At 35.9% G+C, this 21,124-nt stretch overlaps 1 protein-coding gene across 1 annotated transcript in view; it reads right to left on the bottom strand.

Annotated features, from left to right (window-relative positions):
• The window catches only part of DACH2 (dachshund family transcription factor 2), a 551,156-nt gene extending 532,543 nt beyond the window's left edge, over positions 1-18,613 (bottom strand). The window contains exon 1 of the mRNA XM_063084695.1: positions 18,111-18,613. Coding sequence (XP_062940765.1) covers positions 18,111-18,613 — 503 coding nt within the window. The remainder of the gene's footprint in view (positions 1-18,110) is intronic.
• Between the last annotated feature and the right edge of the window lie 2,511 nt (positions 18,614-21,124).

Here is a 21,124-nt window from a genome sequence, read left to right as displayed (position 1 = left end):
ATAGGCTATCTGCAGATAAAAGTTCAGAGAAGCAAATCACCATGCATGATGTGGGAAGTCATCATAGAGAAGGTAAGACTGCAGCTACATCTTTAAAGAGGGTTGTTTTCAACAAGACCTTCAGTAGAGCAATTATTCCTAGAAAGGAATCTCAACCTCACCATTTTCTGATATCAGTTTCCTCGGGCAGTTTACATTACATCAGCGCACTTCCATTCAGTTTTAACAAACCTGCCAATGACTCATGCTTGAATAAAATATTCATTTGAAGTTCTAATCGCATCAGATTTGAAATATCAGGAAGGATGAGTAATCACTTCTTTCCTTTGCTTTTGTGTAGCAGAGATTAGGGTCATAGTGACTAAAATAGTCTTTCTACAACACTTTGGACAGCCTCTCCTGATTGAGATAACCCAGTGTTTAGTGCTTACATATGTCTCTTTTCAGTGCTATATAAAGAGGGGAAACAAGATTTTTTTTAATCAGTCCAACAGAGCTAAAATCAAATTTTAACAATAGAACTGCCTTTTTTCCTCCTAAACAAGAGTCTTAGGAGCAGATGTTACTACATCTGGCTTCCCTTGCTATTCTCCAGCTGCAGAAATTAAAACTCACTCAGAATCAGTGACAGGATCTAATGGGAGTTTGCAAATGCTGACCAAACCTTTCTTACCAACTACTCTATTAAGATGCCAGGTGAATGTCTGGGCAAGCCCCACCAGAGAAAATTCCTTTCCTAGGTAATTAGCAAGGAATTAAGATCAAGATCACCAAATTCTTAGCTTTTTTCTGCAATAATTTCACATGAGAACCTGATTTAAAGCTTAACTATAACTTCATCACCAAACCTCCAAGATCACAAAAATCCCAAGACTAGCTGTGAGAAGTGGTGACTACAACAAGAGCTGTTTAAGTTACTTCCATGTGAGGTTAATAAAGCATGAATCAGAAAACAGCAGGTGTTAAAAATATATATTGATTTGGTTTCTGCCACTTTGAATGCTATGAACCACCGATAGGTAAAGAACCATTACTATTTCTTAGTTCTGCACTCTGTCTAACAGATTTGCAGTACTCTGTTTATAAAATAACGATGTGCTGAAATGAAAACAGGAGATTAATTTACTTTTCATGAACATACGACATACTAATAAGATCAACAAACACCACATCATGGGACAAATAATATTCCTGTTGTAAAATCAGTTTATAATAAAATGAAGCACATCTTCCATTGTAAAATAATGTTAACGCTAGATGAAGTAAACCAAACATTATTTCAATTATTTAGAAAACGTTATTTTTCACCATAGTCTTCAAAGAAAGCTTAGTTGAAGCACAGCACCCTCATAACAAATCAGAGATTGTTACTGTAAATATTCAAATCTTCATAATATAGTGAACGTGAGTTACTTTTAATACAATACATCAGTCACTTTGAGTTCCCAGAGTTAATTCCAACAACCTTAATTTTAAAATTTTAGAAGATAAGAATAGTTTTTTTTTTTAAAGCAAAGTCTGATAGCATTACTATATGTAGTACAAAACTTTAAATGCAATACATTGACACCTCTCTTAATCCACAGCAATTTCAATAAACAATGGACACGTAGACGATATTACCAACATTCTGGTCTTTCAGTTTCTTGAGCTCCTCTTGTCCAACAATCTTATCCTCTTCACTTCAGACCCTCAAGTCTATGGTCATACCCTAAACTTTGTAATTACCAATAACTGCAACTCTTCCATATTTTTAATTTGATGAATCCTACTCTTAGACCACCACTATCTCCCTAGTTCACTCCTTCTAGCACTCCAACTCCGACAATCTTTTGACCCCTTTTTGGAACCTCCAATTCATTGAAACTAACATCCTTTCACTGTCTCTCACCTCCTTGATATTCTTTTTAACTAAACAGTTTAAAACACATTCTCAGTCATTATAATCACTTTTTTCATAAACCCTCAACTCTCACCCCTCTCGCCTTATTATACTCATATTGCTTAGAAAAACCACAATTTTCATTAAATCCAATTATTTGCCTACTTTGCACCAGTACTATGCAACTCTACATGGTGAAAATAAAACACAACCACACTGACCATTTTGAATTTATGACCACAAATCTCAAAGGGCATTTAATGCTGCCTGGCAATCATAATAGTTCACTCTTTTACTTACCGAGAATGCTACTACACACTTTCTCTTTCTCCTCAAACCTCCAACATCTTCTTTCCAATGCTCACTCCCAAATGATGACCCTGTTCCCCACTTCACTGAGAAAATTGAAACAATCAGAAGAGGACTTCCACAGAGCCCCAATACTGTATCACCTAGAATCTCCATCCACATACTCAGCCTTCCCACCTGTTAACATAGATGCACTAATCTTACTCCTATCTAAAGCTGATGCCTCTACTTGTGCACTGGATCCTATCCACTTTCTCCTACTCAAGAATATCACTTCAGTAATAGTCCTTCCTCTTTCCTACAACATCGATTTATTTTATTTCTACTGAATTATTCCTGACAGCATATGCTGTTATTTCTTCCGCCCTAATAAAAACCAATAATCTCTTGACTCACCCACCCTGTGCCCGCTGCTCTCAAGCTACTTCCTCCCACACTGAATTGTTTGTTTGATATCTTTGTAGCAAATCCCTGGAAAGAGTTGTTTATACGCTGTCTCCAATTTCTCTCTTTCTATTCTCTCTTAAACGCATGCCACTTAGATTTTCATTCCCAACCCTCCACCAAAACTGCTCTCATCAAGGTAACCAGTGACTTCCATTGCCACATCCAATGGCCAATTCTCAGTCCTCACATTATTTGACTTAGCAGTGTTTGACAAAGTTGATCATTTCTTCCTTGTTAATACATTTTCTTTGCTTAGCTTTTGGAAAACCACTCTTTTGGTTTTCCTCCTACCTCACTGGATGTTCCTTCTTGGACTCTTTGCTGATTCTTCCTCTTCTCCCTAATCTCTTTATGTTGGTGTGACCCAAAATTCAGTCCCTGAAAACCCCTTCTTTTCTACTTACAGTCAGTCATTCATCTTCTAAATGTATATCTCCTGTCCAGACATCTCTCCCAAACACCAGACTCGTGTATCTACTGTCTACTCTACATTTTTGCTTAAAAGACTAAAAGATACCTAAAAACTAACACATACAAAACTGAACTCTTGAACTAACCCCCCTCCAAAAAAATCTGCTCTACCTTTAAGCTTTCCTCTTCTCAAATGATGGAAATTTCATCCTTTCAGTTGCTCATGCCAAAATCTTGGAGTTGTCCGTGACCCTTCTTTCTCTCACATCATGTCTAATCCATCGGGAAGTACTACTGGTTCTACCTTCAAGATCTATCCAGAATCTGACCAATTCTTACCACCTTTACTCTACCACTATGGTTTAAGCCACCACCATGTCTCTCCCAGTTCACTGCAACAGCATCGTAACTGCTGCTAGTCTTGCCCCATTGAAGCCTATTCTCAACTTAGAAGCCAGAGTCGTCCTGTAAAAACCCAAGTCACATTCTCTTACACGCTTGCTTAAAATGCTGCAATGACTCTCCATTTCATTCAGAGTAAAAGCCAAAGTCCTCAAAATGGCCTAAAAGGCCCTACATGATTTCCCAACATAACCATTATGATCTTTTTCCCGTTGCTCTCCCCTAACTCACTTCACTGCAGCCATACTCACCTCCTCAGTGTTCCTCAAACCTACCAGGTATGCTCCTGCTTTAGGGCTTCTGGTCAAACCATTTCCTCAACCTGAGACACTCTTTCCCCAGATTCTGCTTGGCTAACTCCCCTGCCTTTCAAGTCTGGGAGCAAATCTCACGTTCTCAATAAGGCCTGCAATGCCCGTCCTATTTAAAACTGCAGCTAACTCCAATCCCGCCATACGCTTACCTTACTCTACTAGCTCTACTTTTTCCTTCGCACTTACCACCTTCTAACACACAATGTGATTTCCTTCTTTAGTATGAATATTGTTTATTGTCTGCCCATATCCACAATACCACACTCTAGAATATAACCTCCTTTTCAAGGACAGGGACTAGTGCCTGTTTATTTTTAACAGATATATCCCAAGGACCTAGAAGAGTGCCTGACACAGAGTAGACAACCAATAGCTATTTGGTGAATGAATGAAGAAATAGTCATCTTTTTTGTGTGTATGCATTATCTCTACAATAGGATTTAAAGCTCTATGACGGCATTCATACATAGATCCTAGCATAGGATTTTGAACACAAAAGAAAACTCGTAATTTTTAGTAACTAGGTCCCAGTTTCACAAATTCTTTTGATATGATATTTTGATGAACTGCTGCCATCTCTACACACTTTTCATTCAAAATATTAAGCTTTTGTTGATTCTTAAAACCTTTCTGTACATGCATGTGGAACTGAGTCTCCATTAAAGGGAGTTTTGTTACTATATTTCTGAAGACATTATCATTCTCAAGGCAGTATTTCCCGTCAGGGCAATACCCTGAAGACATTATGGTGAAGCTTTTGTGTAGTACCACTTTCTCCTTCTAGTTTCTCTACTTCCTACCACTAGATTTTCTATAATTCCCTGACTACCTGGAACAATCCACCACCTAAATAAACTTGTTTGCTCACATCCATCATTCAAGACTTACCACTTTAAGAGAAGTGTAGAGAGCATAGTGTATCAGAGGAGGCAGAACAGAAGGCTTAGATTCAAGAAATGGCTATTCCTATACTAGTCTGTGTGGCCTTAGGTAATTCATTTTACTTGTCTACATTCCCATTTTCTTACCTAAGCTCCAGATCAGATTACCTGCCTCATAGAATTGCTATGAAAATAAATGCAGATAGTGTATGAACAAGCCTGTAAACTTCTGCACAAACATAAGATACTACTATTCCCTAGAAATATTGTAAGCTTCATTATAACTATGGATGATGCTGATTTAGCATTGAGTAAAAAAATTCTAAATGAGATTAGGTGATCCCCAGAAGTACCATGCTGTAAAGTGATCAGCCATATGTTTATAAAAATTTAGAAATTTCACAACAAAATTATAAAACAGACTCTTCTAAGGATCAGATTACATGAGCCAGTGTACGTGAAAGCACTATATAAACTGTAAACCAGTATACACATGCAAAGTTTTTACTATTACACCTTGCTAGTAATTTTAAACTTTCAGATATATTTTCAGACAAAAGGCATGTAGTAAATATATAAACTTTACTGTACCTATTAAAAACAAAAATGACAAAAATGCCACTTTGGTGTTCTTTAATTCAAATTTTAATATTCCTTAAATAATCTTGAATGCAGTGGCTCAAATTACTCCCTAAAATGCAAACTTAGGTACTACTGAATACAATAAAAACTTCACACATGTACCCAAAGGCAAAATTTAACCTCTTTTAAAAAACTCATACTCAACATGTGTTTCAAAAATGTCCTATGGCAAGCTAGAATCCAGCTAACAAGCCAGGAATAGTAAGAAAACTTACTAAAGATACGTAAGTGGACACTGTGCAATTTTTTTTAATTCAAGGAAAGTAACATTTATAGAAATATTATTTTAATGACAACATGTATACAAATGTCCTATTATGGTTTCTAATGCTACCAGTTCTCCTCAAAGGGAATAACATTTCCACATTTTGCCATTAGTGTTTTCATTTTTATTCACACCTAATATTTTTTATGCCTTCTGTTCCGCTTCATGAATCTGCTGAAGCTAGCCACTAAAATAAAATCAAGGCAATTAAGAAGATAATTCATTCAGGAACTCTATGGAAAGGTTTCCAACAGTATTCTCTATATTGCCTACCTCTCATCTACCTGCTAGTTCTCAATCCATTCTCTATTTCCAAGAGAAATCTTTTCTCGTCAAGTTTTTTCCGCCCTTATTTATCTTCATTTCTTTGCCCATACCCAACTAGAACTACATCAATGCTAACAGACCCAAATTATACTCCTCCTATCTTTAAAATCAAGAGGCTTCCTAACTGGACAGAAAACCAAATTATTGAGCTCCATTGCCCCTTCTCTGATGGAACATGAATCCATTTGAGACACTTTTACATTTTCTCCACTAATATAGAAAAACACTTTTAAAAAAGTAATTTCTTGGATTGTATTTACATTTAAAAACTGAGAGCCCTCTTGGAAACAAAAAACATATAAATAAAATAAAAACAGCAACAACAACAAGAACACCAAACGGAATACACCGCAGAGAAGTCATTCAATCCAAAGGGACTAAACCGCAAAGAATAATAAAAGCTTTAAACTCTGGCAGAATGTGGATTATATAAACATCATACAACCTCATGGAAAAGAACATGCCCCTAAAATAACACAAACCTAGAAATAAAAAGTCAGTCCTCTACTATGAAAAGGACCAATCCACAACAACTGCAAATGTAAGAAAGTGGCTATACCAAATGTCCTTGGACCAATTAAGCTCTGGAGTAGTTACTACCTTCTTCAGAGGTCACAACGTTCAACATGTGCCCATCATCAAAATGACTGCTCTTGCCAGGACATGATCAGTATCAAGACCATAATGTTCCTTTTCTTAATTGCAAGTTGAAAATCAATTAATTATTCCTTTCACAGAGTAGAAACACATCACAAAAATCCAATTGAGAGCTATATTCATCAGTGTGTTTTAACCCAAAAGCCATGATTCCTCTGGTATCAACATATTTATTTAACTTATGGAAGATGGTCATTTAGGGGTCCGAAACACAGGAAAGTGTGTTAAAGTCAACAACCGGCCTCATACAGTTTGCCAGGTTTTCATCTGCTAATAGCCTGTAGTGAGTAGTATAACCAATAAGAACATAAATCTTTCCACAGACAACATAAATGTAAATTCAAGCAAAATATGCTAATTTAGTAATGTAACTAACATACTTCTGTTAGCTATGACGTATATTCAGCATGTCTGCTTCAAGTATTTTCTAAACAAAGCATTTAATTTCAGGTTGAATTCAACCTTAGCATGTTTCTGAGTTATCTTTCCTTCTCGCCAGTGAATGCTCATAAAAGGTAAATAAAATTTAATATTAGAATAAGCAAAATGTATTTATACAAGTAAATATGTTGAGAATATTTTATAATGCATTGCAAAGCCTAATTACTGTTATTTTAATTTTCTATGTTTTTGAATTATATATGTCATTTACTGTTCCTTCCTTTAATGTAAGTTAGCTCAGAATTAACCACATAACAATAAAACTCTGCCTATGTAATCTGGAGATAAGACAATAAGAACATGGAGAGTCCTTAGGATCACTACTTTCCCCATAAGTAGCCTTGCAATAGTAGGTACTTATTAAATATTCATTGAAATGAAGTGACAAATGGGTCAAATTGGAAAATATCATATAATATAAATATGTGTTCAAACTGAATTCTAAATGGCTTATGATGTGAGACCTAAAGTTTGTGTACTATGCATAAAATGCACTGTGCAGTAATTTTTTTTTCTACGAATGAACTTCCCTTTTATCTTCCTTGAATAAAAGTCTAGAGAGTACCCATAAATTTTTCCACAAAATAAATTTATCAGTTAGCAGATTACAGGCTATTTTCAAAGTAGTGTGTTTAACATTAACATTAAATGTTTAATTATACATGTTTGCAAACAATCTTGTTTTCCAAAGTTATTTCTGTTTAAATATAATACACATAAAGGTCAATGTATCCTGAACAAATGAAAACAAATAAATTTCTCATCAATTTTAATTTTTGACATATAGTATCGTATAGGACCACATGCAAAGCAAATGAAGCTCTAAGCTTGAGGATCTGACTAGTTTTTTTTGTTGTTGTTGTTGTTTTTGAGGAAGTTTCCTTGACATTCTATTTTTTTTGACTAGTTTAAAACTCTAAGACAAATGGAAGCTAGTTTTGCAACATTAATAAAATTAGCCATTCTGTGAGACATATGTTTTTGTAATAAAATGTTCAATTGTAGATTAAATTTTTTTTAATTTTAAGGACTCATATCCCTTGCAGCAAATATATATCAGAGAAAAGATACTAAGGTCAATTAACTATGGTTATCCTTTTTAAAAAAATTGGTTACGAATATTCATGAGCTACAAAGCTGATTGTCACCCCTCATGCCCAAGATGTGAAGGCCAGATCCATACTGGCAGCACACCCATTATATAGTTATTCATAAGTGGAAATGCCTGTTTTATTCCAACCTCCTCTTCATGTGTACATTATTTATAACATAAGTACACGTTTCATATGCATAAAACTAAAATATCTTGTTTAATTTCTTAATAATTCTAACTTTTTAGTTGAAGCTCTCTGATATTAATCTGAAAACTGAAAAAGAATCTAGTGTTTACTGATACAACACATGAGGCAGATATGGTAAAAGAAATTTAAGGATTATTCAACAATAGATACGGCAATAATTTGTAATCTCAAAGATTTCATAATTTATTAAATTAATAGCAAGATAATATGGTTTATACCCCCTAAGCTAAAGATGGTATGATTGTAGAATGCAAGTTCCATGAAAGAAGAGACTGTTTTCTTCATTCAGTTCACAGCACGTAGATCCGTTGCCTGGCACTACACAGTATACCCTTAATAAGTGCTGGCTACACACACACACACACACACACACACACACACACACGCACACGCACACGCACACGCACACACACATCCATGCAGAGAGGCTATCATAACAATTCTAATCATGAGAGATCAAAATGATTGTGGAGAGGTTTTTTTAATTTTATTTAGTTAAATCCCAATAACTAAGCAGACAGAAATTAATTTTCCAAATGTCTACAGATTAAAGACAATATAGCAAAGAAGATACTCACTGGAGGTCTAACTTATGTTCTCAGAAGAACTGTTCCAGATGAGGTCAACTTGAGCTTTTATAATTAAACTTCCTTGAACTGAACTCAAGAAGAAAACCACATCATAAAGCATCCCACCCTATCCTTGGCAGTGTTATGTAGAACAAGTCTTAGTGTCTGTATGCTTATCCTTTCAGGAGCATCAAGGCCTAACGTACATATATAATAACATTTTATGGATGGTCTTATTGAAGTTTTTATATAGTTTCTGTGAATTTAGTATGCTTTAATACGGTATTAAACTCAAGATTCTTAAAATAGGTACTGTGTAAATTGCACCTAGGTACCCTACTACCAGAAGCCATTAAGAGATAGTATAGTTTTACATGCTAATTAAGCATGTTTTAAAAATGTTTTTACTTCAATACAGCAGGGTATCTCACAATTGATACATAATGTAGATAATGCATAAACAGTATAATAATAAAAATAACTTTATCTAAATATTGTTTGTGATGATAGTACGATACTTTTTAGACAAACATGTGAGAGAAAGATTCCTTCCCAAATAACTCAGAATCTAACATATTGCTGTAAGCTATAATGGTTATAACTGTTAATCCAATACACCTTTTATACAAACCCATAAACACATGAGTGGAAAAATAGCACAGATGTTCATCTCTAATGCAATTTCCATTCAATTTCCTAAGTGCGGTCCCTGTGTGCAAACTAGCTTAACGTTATGTTTAGCTTGCAAATTCTTTTAATAAATAATGAATGCAATAAAACTAGAAGATCAATGGCAAGCTGAGAAATCATAAAAAAAAAAAAAGGCCTTTTGTGTTCAGGCTGTTGCCCATTTCAAACTTTAATCCAGAGACAAATCAATATTACTTTTTCTTTTTAACCCATCACATAAATAGCAGATAGACTAAATGTAGCCTAAATGCTGTTACCAGCTAGCAGTTGCCAGCAAGCTGATAAGATCACTGGACACAATTGCAATTGAATGTTTTATACCTTAACATACCCACTACATTATACACTATTAAGCAGTCAGCTTGTTTAAAAATATAAAGGTTGCATGGCAATAAAAATACTGTGGCTCATTATTTTTTTTTTTAATTTTTCTGTACTATATATTTTTTCCAGTAGTGTAATTAGAAACTTTTCACCACAATTTGCTCTAATAAACTAAGTAATTGTAATGGGTCAAAAGAGTACATAGATACAAGTAGTTTCAACCTCAGGGGTCCTACATGAAAGGAAATTTTACTTGTCAAAATTAATTACACCTGAAAGAACTAAGCTATTCCTTTAAATGGGTAGTATGGAGGATACTTCATGCAAATTTGAGTTTCAGTTGGATTGGGCTTTAAGATTATCCAGGAAAAAACTAAATCATTCTTCTTAATATATATTTGTGTGTCTATTCTCATGTTCTAGAAAGAAGAGAGGAAAACTCTCTTCTTACCAACTCAATTTGGATAAATACACATTTACTATTTGAAAACAGGATCACAAGTCAACTGCCACAAGGGTTAGAGCTGATACCAAGTACTATAAATCTAAATCACTGAGAATCATTTTATTGTATTAAGCTTTTTTTATTTATAAATTCTTGCCTATTCATAATATTAGAACATCTCCCCTGGGTTTTCACTAAAAGGAAGTATCAAGAAGTCACACTTTCTCTGAAGATACATTTCATTTCAAATATTCTAATTTCATATATTAGGTTTTGATACCTTTACATATATATTTGTAAATAGTTTATGGCATGATTACAAATGGTTTTATATTGAGTTAAAATTTCAGGATTAGAGTCTTTTTTAATAACCACATACTTTATGTAACTATTTCTCACTTAGCTTTCTAAGAAACAATTAGTGCAAAGAATTCTGATAAGAAGAATGAATGTGTGTGTCTCTGTGTGTGTACGATTGTACTCATTTAACAAACGTCAATTAGGTGTGTAATATATACAAAATATTAGGCTTAATGAAGTTTTACAATAAATACTATGGAAGTTAAAAATGACTCCTCAGAAATTATTATCACAAAAGAAGATATTGTTTTATGTAACAAATTCAGTTCCCTTTTAAGGATATCAGGACAGGTACTGATAAAGATATCAATTTTCTCCTTAAATATATTATATTCGATTTTGCATAAAACGATTTATACTACATTTTATATTCACAGTCTCAGTATAATAATTTCACCAATTATAACATAAATTTAGTTTTAAAGAAGGATGTGGTGAGATCTCACCATGAAGACATTCACAAGTTTTAAACAAAATTAGAAAAGAAAGTTATCTGTTGTCCGTAACTTTTTTGAAGGTCATTATAAACTTCTCTTTAAACTGTACTGTAGATCATAGCATGTATCCTAAGCCTCCAAGATTAGCGTAACACAGAAGATAAAATTTTTCCTGAACAATTTGAGATCTAAACAGTATCACTTAGTATTTCCTATTTTCTTATTCTAATAAAAGTAACAATAAAATTATGGTTAAAGAAAACTGTAAAGGCCTGCAAAGGGGATCTGCTTCTAAAAGCTGATTTTTTAAAATACGTGTTCTTCAGAGAAATGAACAAGAGGAAAACTGAAACTCCTTTTTAACATTTCCGTTTTCAAATATCAGACATTAACTAAAAAGTTATATCACCTACAACATTAAATTCAAAATATTTCACATCAATTGACAACATTGTTTGTCTCCCAAAACCAAGATAATGAAGCCATGGGTTAAATGAAATAAGTATGGTAGTTATGACATTTGATTTAGGTAGGTAATAAATTTCACTAGAGTTCTATTAAAGTTCCTTTGGTATGAATATGCTTTTCTGTAGTCTAAGAAATTAAACTATATAAGTAGTATTTACTGTTATTGAATGATTTATGATTTACAAATAATTACCCAGAATATGAATAACTGAAATATACTAAAATGAAACAAACTTATCTAAGATTTTATGCATGACAAAGTGAGCAAATGATGAATACACAATGGACAGACTGTCTCCTTTCTACTAAAAAAAATGAAATCCTGAAGGAGTTCTAAATCCCTTGGTAAGTGTATATTGCAGCTGCATTAAGCCAACAAAAAACTTATTAGTAAGGATTTAAAAACTAACACCCTTAGGAAATCAATTTTGATACAGTATTATTCTATATATAATGATACTTTCAATGGGTCCCAATCATATATTACTAATTCTCATTTTTCCTTCAATGATTAAATATTAGTGTGAAGGCATTATTAAGCAGCAACACTATATTTTGGTTTTAATATATTGATTTCCATCATTTTGGAATAGTTAACAATATAACATGAGTATTAAGAACCTTTCCCATGAAGAATCTTACAACTGGTTTAATATTTTTCTCTGATTCCTAAATAAAACAAAATAAACTTAGTTGTTCTAGCAGAAAATGGAAAAAGGGATACCGCCACTTTAAAAGCTTCAATCTCTTTGACATTGCTGGCAGTGTATGGGAACATTAATGCATCTGTCATGATAACAAGCTAAGAATAACATCTAGACATCAAACCGAGCAGAGAATCCATCTGAAGTGATTCATTCAGATCTGTCTCATTGATTTATTAAACACAGGGCAACATCTGCAGCCTCACAGAGCTGCTTGGTGAAATTAATGCAAGATCAATTCAAATGGAAAAAAGTGTAAAAGAGATAAATCAAAACACAATTTGCATGCAGTTCCACAATCAGGCTTATTGGGTGCAAATGCTCAATTTCCCTTCCAAAGCCAATGTATTTAAATGTTGTTTTATCTTCCTAGAATTGTGTGATCTGAAGTGACAGTGAAGAGTTTTGCAGGTTGAGATGGTGAAAGGGAAGAAAAGGAGAAAAAAATGCTGCCAAAGACCTTTTGAATATGCAACAAGAATATCATTAATATCTAATCGTTTTGCTTTTGGGGAAAAAAAGGTTTGATGTCTTTTTTCCAAAAACATAATATTTTCAGTTTTGGATCAATTAGGGTAGTTTTAACACATATTTAAAATGTATAGAGTGGATATACCTAAATCATTTGTGTCTTTAAATGCACGAGATAAAATGCCACTGGAGATCTAGACTGCCGACTGAAATGTAATATATTTTTGATTAGGGACTCTCACAGTTATATTTGCCTACTAGAAGTATTTTGAAAACATCTAGGAAATTCATTAAGACAAAATAAGGTTACTTTAAAAAGCATCAAATAATTCAGACTTGATATCTTCTACAAGTATTAGAGATTTCCTGAGTAAGACCATATAAAACATTAATGTCTGAAGACCATCACGTCCTAATTATTTATTGGCATTCATGTGCTACACATTGAGGATAATACCATACATGAAAATCCAAAGATATACTCTATCATGTCATGGATCATTTCTTTAATGTAGTATCCATCATGTAATAAATGAGTGTTTGAGGCAAATATGAGTACCGGTTAAAGTATTTAGATAAATACAAAAATTTTTGGTTATGCAGAAGTGTACATTTAAAATGAATGTACACATGGAAGTTCTGTGCATTGACATGACTGGATTGCTTTAATTATAATCTTAACACCATTCTTCTAATAAAAGACAGAACATTGTTGACTATGAGACTGCTTTTAACAAACATGACGACTATCCCCTCATCATCCTATGAAATAAAATGTCTGCAATTACTGTCCAGATTCATTTCTAACACCTTTTTATCATTTCTGAAAATGTAAGTCATACAAAATATTAGCCCGGGAAAGTGATACAAGTTCTTCAAAAATTTGATTCTGCTTAACTTTACAGTAAATGCAACACATCAATTTTCAAAGTAAACTGTTACTTTGTATGGATCATGAACTATAAAGTATTTAGCAAGTATGAATACAAAGCCAAACTCATTGATTGCTTACAATAGTCATATTTCCAGTATTTGAACGTAGTTTTAAAATGTTGTAAAAATCATTATAATTTACAAAAAATTATTCTAATATAAAAGCACATTTATGTTCTGTTTATGTACTATGAAAATAACGATAAACTATTGGACCATTTCGAATTTTAATTCATAAAACTGAACCTTATTCATTTGAATATATGTTAAATCATGTCTTCAAATACATTATTAAAATGTTTTCTTAATCATACATTCTTGTTTCTTCAAGCATCCATTCAACTACATTTAAGTGACTGAATAACATTTAATCAGTAGGTCCTCAAACAAAATTGAATTGCTACTCATGAAATCTGACAATGTTACTTTTATACAGATAGGTAGACAAAAAGAGAACACTAAAATGTGTTGGTTGATCTTCATATTTTCATAGTGAAACCAATTTTTTATTTTGTATTTTGCTGCTACATTAAAGTTTGGGGAATTTAGTAAGGAAAATCCATTGTGTAAGAGTGAGAATTTTAGACATTTGCTTTCTGAATCTGCCTGCTCTCTCTCAAATTAAAACCTCCAAGTTTTCTTGTGCAAGAAATTAAACAAAAATCACAGTACTTTATCTGCAAAAGCAAAAATCTACAACAAGAGAATAAATTTTCCCATTTGGTTTTGAGTGTTTTTTGTCATCATTTTCTTAATAATCTTCAAAATAATTTCCCTAAATCAATTTCTGAAGTCAAAGGGCATGAAAGAAAAATATTGTACAGCCCTTTGAAACTGCAGTGATGGAAAGCTTGACTTATCTAATAGAATAATGAACGGTCAAAAGTTTTAGTCTTCCTATTCTCTAGTAGTTGAGTCAGATATCATTTCCCAACTTCTTTTCTGGGAAGACAACTTTGAATATTTCAATAATTGGCTAACAACAAAATAGTTAATACAAGGTACTGATAGAGTTCTTGCTGTGACTTTCAGTATCATCAAAGAAATAATCGTGTATATATTTTACTCATTCATTTTTCTTCAGTGCACATTAATAAAACTGTGCACTGAACCTAATCAAAATGCCTCTTAGTGGCAATATGTTAAGGTCCTTGAAAATGACCAATTTGAAAATAGACCATTTTGTGTGTTCTGGGATAGTGTTGGAAGCATTCCAAATTAAAATACCCTAAGTCATGACTTGTACTTTTCCCCACATATTCGACAGAGAGGGGACGAAATGTTCATTATACAGGAAAAGAAAATTACCAATGACACCATTACAAATAGGCCTTCCATTCAACAATACGTTATGAAAATTTATCCATCGAGAGATGAAGATGAATCTCTTCTTTCAATTAAGAACAGTATGTGAGAGTTTCCACTCATTGAACGTGTATTTTTTCCCTTGCATTTCCCTCCCCCACCTAGCTAGAGGGGTTAAGAAGTCATGAGTCCTGAAGGACAATCCTCTTTAGCCAGGTCTCCATTGGCATGTCACTCATCTTCTTTGGGCATCTCTATAAGCTCTTCTGCTCCATCTTTTCCTTCCTCTCATGGCATCATTCTGCTCTTTTCCTACATTTTTTCTCTCTTACAGGCCTCATGTCCCATCTACCTTATTTTTTCTCTCTTGGACCTTCTTCGTATTTACATCCCTCACATTTCTTTTCACTGAATAGAAAAGTCATAGAAATAATGTTGGTCTAAACACTAATTTCACTAAAAAATTCAGACTTTTGGAATGATTCAAAGTATACATTTCTGTAAATAATGTGACTTAAAGGTATAAAGCATCTACTATAAGCATTATCATATTTTATAATTTTTAACAGCATGATTATGAGGGCATTTTACATCAGTAAAATTTGATAATGTTATTTTATCATTAATTAGATTTTTCCCAGAAATTGTGTTTTTCCTACCTAAAAATTCCAATATAGGTGTATATATAGTAATATTCCTCATCTTCATTCATGGACTGCATTCACAGAATAATAAATAAATAAATAAATTTTTACAATTATATACTCACAATTATAGAAAATGCATGCAATAAATAAAATACTCATAAAGAAAAGAAAATGCAATAGAAGGCCCATGCATCATATCACAAATATATTTCTCCTACATATTTAATATTTCTGTATCACCTTTATACACACACGTATGCAAAAGTAATTCAAATTTTAAAAGTTAATGCAAATGCTGTGATAAGGAGTAAATTAAACCTAATTATATTAAAATAATAACCTAAAAACAGATTGTGTAACAGGATCCAAAAATAGTAAAGACCACCTGCCTCTGGATACAAAGTAATTTATCATTTTTCCCCTTAGTAAATGGCTCTAATAAAAATCAATTAAAGAAAAGTTTCTATTTATAGAGGAAACATCAAAATCACATTGAAATACTAATCTATTTATTTTTAAATGAAAGTCTTGGATTTTCCTCAAGAATTCATAAACTAATTATTAAGGAAGAAAGAATTTCCTAAGTGTAATAATTGTTCCACTTTCAGAATGGACATTTGTAAGAGAAGGGAGGGGAGGAAGGGAGAGAGGGAGAGAGAGAGATGGGTAAATAAGAGGATAGGTTTTCGTGTCTGTAATTATTTAAATGTGAATGTTTTTGAAGGACAACAAGTGAATTAGATGGCCCCCATCTGAGGTCCTTTGTAACCCTTTGAGTTTGTGTATTAGTAAAAGGCTTTGTGGTCAAAATAAAATTTTCTTTCTACTCTTACAACCCATAATTGCTTGTTTTATTGAGGGAGCCGTTATCCTTTGTGTTATAAGGCCATCTACCTTCTTTAAGAAAAGGTGATTTAGTAAACCAGGTTTGTAAGCCCTAAATATGAATCAGATAGGAGTTCTCATAGGAACAGGCTTCTGTTTAATTGCTTGAACACAGAACACTGCTCAAAGGGAAAAAGAAAACGTTCCCTTGTAAGTTCTGTAGCATTATCTTAGCAGTAAGCAACAGTTTGTCTACAAGTTGTCAGTATACTTCAACTATACATTGAAATTTGAGTTTTACAACAGATGTGGCAACCGAGTTACAGTTTTAGTGCATAGACCCAGAGATCTTATGATTTACAGTTGCATTTTGAGAAAGCGTACCTCGGCAGAAGTTTTTTGCAAAATGACAGTTATGTACTGTTTCACAACAAAACCCTTTGCTCCTTTTGACCTGATGATGGTGATTTTTTGGTTTGTATGACAATCCCATGTACCAAATGTATACTTCCTGAGATATTACCAGATTGGAGATGAAATAAATACTAAGAAGACTAATTTACAGGTGTTTTAAAAGTCAAATAACCTTGATATAGTTTCTCCCCTCCCCCTCCTTTTTTACTCAGAAACACTGAACACAATTTGCTTCTCATACGCAAATGGACATTCATTCCCCAATGTACTTCTAAACTGTTACATGAAGGAGGTACACTTACAACCAGGGAAGCTGGCCATCATCATTTAAGGAATCCTCTCTTTGGGGGAATGGGATCCTTCAAACTGTTTGCCTGGGAGGAAGAGCTGAGAGCATCCTCTCTAGAAAACCTTCCAACTTCTACACCAACCCCCAACCCAGTCCAGCCCAGTCCCAGCCCCAGCGTTTCATGCCCCACATTGGCTTCTGCATATAACCCAAAAGGGACGATCCCAGGAAAGTGATATCTGTCGTTGTCCTTTTAAAAAAATAGGATCCATCGACTTTCCTGTATCGTGTACTGGGGAGCTTTGCACAGCAGGCATGAGCAAACGTCCTCACACGCACCTGCACACACACATACACACACAACCACCACCACCAGCAACACCACACACCCCACGCACTCTCACAACAAACACACGGGATGGGGATCGAATCACCCTCTGGGATGGATTGTATACTTCCGACCCCCTGTATCCCCCAAATGCTGTGTTCTGGGTTGCCAGCTTAGGAGCCCAGTTTACAGCTCAGCCAGTCCCCCGAGAAAGCCCTTGGTGTCCGTGTTCAGGAGAAAACCTAACCGACCCGTACGGCCACAAAAGAGCAGGAAAAAAAAAAAAAAAAAACTAAATAGAGAAATTAACGAATAACCACAAGCAGCCAAAAAGCCATGCAAGATAAGGGCGAAAGGCTGGAAAGTTTCAGTAGAGGACTGCAAACTGAAGTTTGTGCGGGACTATTTTAGACCCAAGCCCTACCACTGAGCGCGAACTAGAAGAGACCCGCAATTAATGAGTCCTTCTAGTCCCCTTTCCCCACCGATTTACAGAGTGAAGAGTAGAGGCAAGCTAATTAAGACTCACACTCTACAGACAAAGTTGGGTGAGGGTGATGAAACATGCAGAAGAAGGCAAAGGGGTAAGAGAAGCGAGCTAGTCAAGGAACGAGTGTCTCACCTGGCATTGGTGCAATCGGTGAACAAAGTTTCGAAGTCTTTCCTGGTGATAAGTTTGCAGCGGTTCACCCCGGGCTGGATGGCCCCCAGCCCGCGGAGGATCCGGACCTGCTCGACAGTACACACCACGGGGGATATGTCCAGTCTCTTCAGCTTAGTGTATACCGTGTGCAACCCGCCCACTAGGTGCTTGAGGAAAAGATCAAAGACTTGCGGCAGGCAGATCAGTTCCTGGCCGTCCATGAGGAACGAAGCCACCTTCACTCCGTGCATGTCCACCATCCGACACTCGTTGGTGTTGGTGTTGCCGCCGCCGCCGCCGCCGCCACTACCAACCCCGGCGCTGCCGCTGTGGTTATTGGCCATGAAACTGTTGATCATATGGGGGGTGAGACGAGGGGGCTCTCCGGGAGTCGAATACAGGGGTTCAGCACGAAATAAACCCCCCGGGACGCCGGCGCCACTAGAAGTTGCAGAGATCACCGGAGGTGAGGAGACAGCCATGGTCACTCCGTCTCACTAGTGGGTCCTCTAGCCCTCGCTTACTCGCCCTGTCTCTTCTAGGTCCCCTCGCACTCACTCCCCTCACTCTGGCCCCCTCTCTGGTGCGCTCTCGTTTGCTCCGAACTGTTCGCAAGTCTCCAGCAGCTGGGATCACACTCAAGCTCACCCACCACCCAACAAACAGTGAGCAGCCCCGACCCGCGGCGGCCGGAGACCCCACCCCCACCACACCCCCTCCCGAGACTGGCAGCGCCCCCCAGCCAATGGGCCCCACCTTTCGGCGCCCAAGCGCGCCGAATGGCTGCCGCCGGCGAGGAGGTGGAGACTCCCTGGCCGGCCTCCGACTACCTGAGGTAGTTCAGGGCTCGCCAGTGAATGGAGATGGAGCCCTAGAAGGGGGCGGTGTGGTGCCTCCCCTTTTTGCCTCGGAGTCTAACGAGAGAAAGTCCCATTGTCACGGAGAGCTTTCAAAGTGGCCTACGCTACGAACCCATCCCCTCCACGCCCTACGAGTGTCGGGGAAGGAACACAAAGCGGAATTCCTGAACGTGCTTCCCCATCCCCCTCCCGCCACACTGCACCCGGGTTCAATCGAAGAAAGTGCGGTGGCAGCTCCAATTCCATTTACACATTGCTCCCAAACTCTGCGTGGGCTAAAGGGTAACTTCGCCCAGCTTCCAGGAGAAAGATTCCCCTGAGTTCAGAAGTAAACAGCTCAGCCCTTCTCCAGCCCACCTAGCGCGCTTGCTGTAATTCCTCACATATCCAGAGCACACAGCAACTAGCGTCCGAGATCGCACTCAGATAAGAGTTGCTGGTTGCTAACCCGCTCCCACGCACTGACATTCAGGAAGCTCGGTGAGCCTGTGAACACTTTGGAAACCAGAGACTTGGTTTGTGGGTGGCAGACGGACGCCTCATTTTACAGCACTTCCACCACTGTCCTGGAACAGACATGCATTTCTGTGTCTCCATTTCTCTGTCTCAGGATTGCCCTGCCCTACCTCCGCTAAAACTGATAGGGAAGGTCCTTTATGACTCAAAACAGTCATTACAGAACATGAGGGAAGAGCGAGAGTTTGCACTCTTGAATGTTGCATTTTCCTCCCTCGCCTATGGGCTTTGAAGGTCCAGTGATTAGAACCCCATGTCCTAAATGGTACATCAAGATTTCTCTTTCCTCACTTGTCATGTGCCCCAAAAGTACTACAAGAGCTCATAATGAGCAAAATTTGCAAGCAGTGTACGTTCCAGGGGAAAGGTATGGTCTTTCACACACAGCGTATGGTGGTTAGATCACCGTAGCAAAGTTGTTTTAAGTCTACTTGTCAAGGTTTTAATTCTCTGAAATGAAGGTATTTTCTTTCCTGTGCTCCTCTCCTCTAGAGGCTGGTAGTTATTCAGAAGGTGAAATCCAGGTTTCATTTCCTTACAAAACGTGACCAACTACATAGCCAAGGCAACTTCTCTAATGTTCTTCCAGAATGTAAATAATTTTATAAACTCACTGAATATTATTCGGCCCTCCTTGTACTTAGTAGAATCAAAGAGGAGGAGTGGGTTGGCTCTTTTTGCTCCCTTAATAAGTCATAAATGTCCTAAGTATGGTTTCTCTGCCTCTTTTTACATTTTTCTCCTTTTATCATTTCATCAACCAAATATTAAAAACTTCCCTTTGAATCTCTTCATACTGTTTTAATTCATACTGTTCGCATTATATGGGGTTAAAATGCTAAGAAGTTGTGATGATAGTTACTTCTGAAGTATATGGGGATAAGTGACTCTAACGCAATAGACTGGAATGTGTGCAGCCACAAAACATTTTTAAAAGACATCGAAATTCTTTTGCTATGTTGGTGCTATTGTGGGAAGAAGATAAGAAGGGACCAAAAGGGACAATTGAGAAGACACAGCAGAGGCAGAAAAAGATTCAACAAAAAGTAGAGGTTTTCAAAAAAAAAAAAAAAAGATTAGAATGGCACTGACAGAAATGATTGTATTCACCAGTATTTTAAAAAGAGAAATCCCAAATTGTATTCAACAGGTGTTCTGACAGAAATAGCTATTAAACTATGTGTTGAAATAAATTGCCTCTGATAATTTATTGTGATTGAAATTTCCGGGTGAATAAGTTTGACTGCAAAGAAAAGTTTTATTTTGAAATGTCTCTAATTTCATTAAAAATCCTAAGGCCGAGCTACTCCCTGTGTATGGCTGCACCTACATTATTAAGGCCTTTTTATTTGTAGAATGATTTGGGGTTTTCTGCAACAGGACATTACACAGATGTTTTCATGTTTCAAATTTAAGAAATTCTGAAATATGAAAAGGAAAGGCAGAACATTCATTGAGGCTGTAATCATTATTTGTGATATTGAAAAACAAACATACTGTGACGATTTTAGAAGAGGCATGAGTTAAATGTCTTCTATTTAATGTGATCTAACAGGTTTGTGGTAATATTTTAATTATTACCAGAGGATAAAGTTCAAATTCTAGTAGAAATACTAG

Source organism: Cynocephalus volans, chromosome X (assembly GCF_027409185.1).
Source record: "Cynocephalus volans isolate mCynVol1 chromosome X, mCynVol1.pri, whole genome shotgun sequence".
NCBI lineage: Eukaryota > Metazoa > Chordata > Mammalia > Dermoptera > Cynocephalidae > Cynocephalus > Cynocephalus volans.
Note: the sequence above shows the minus strand (reverse complement) of the source record. Positions and strands in the feature narration are given on the sequence as shown.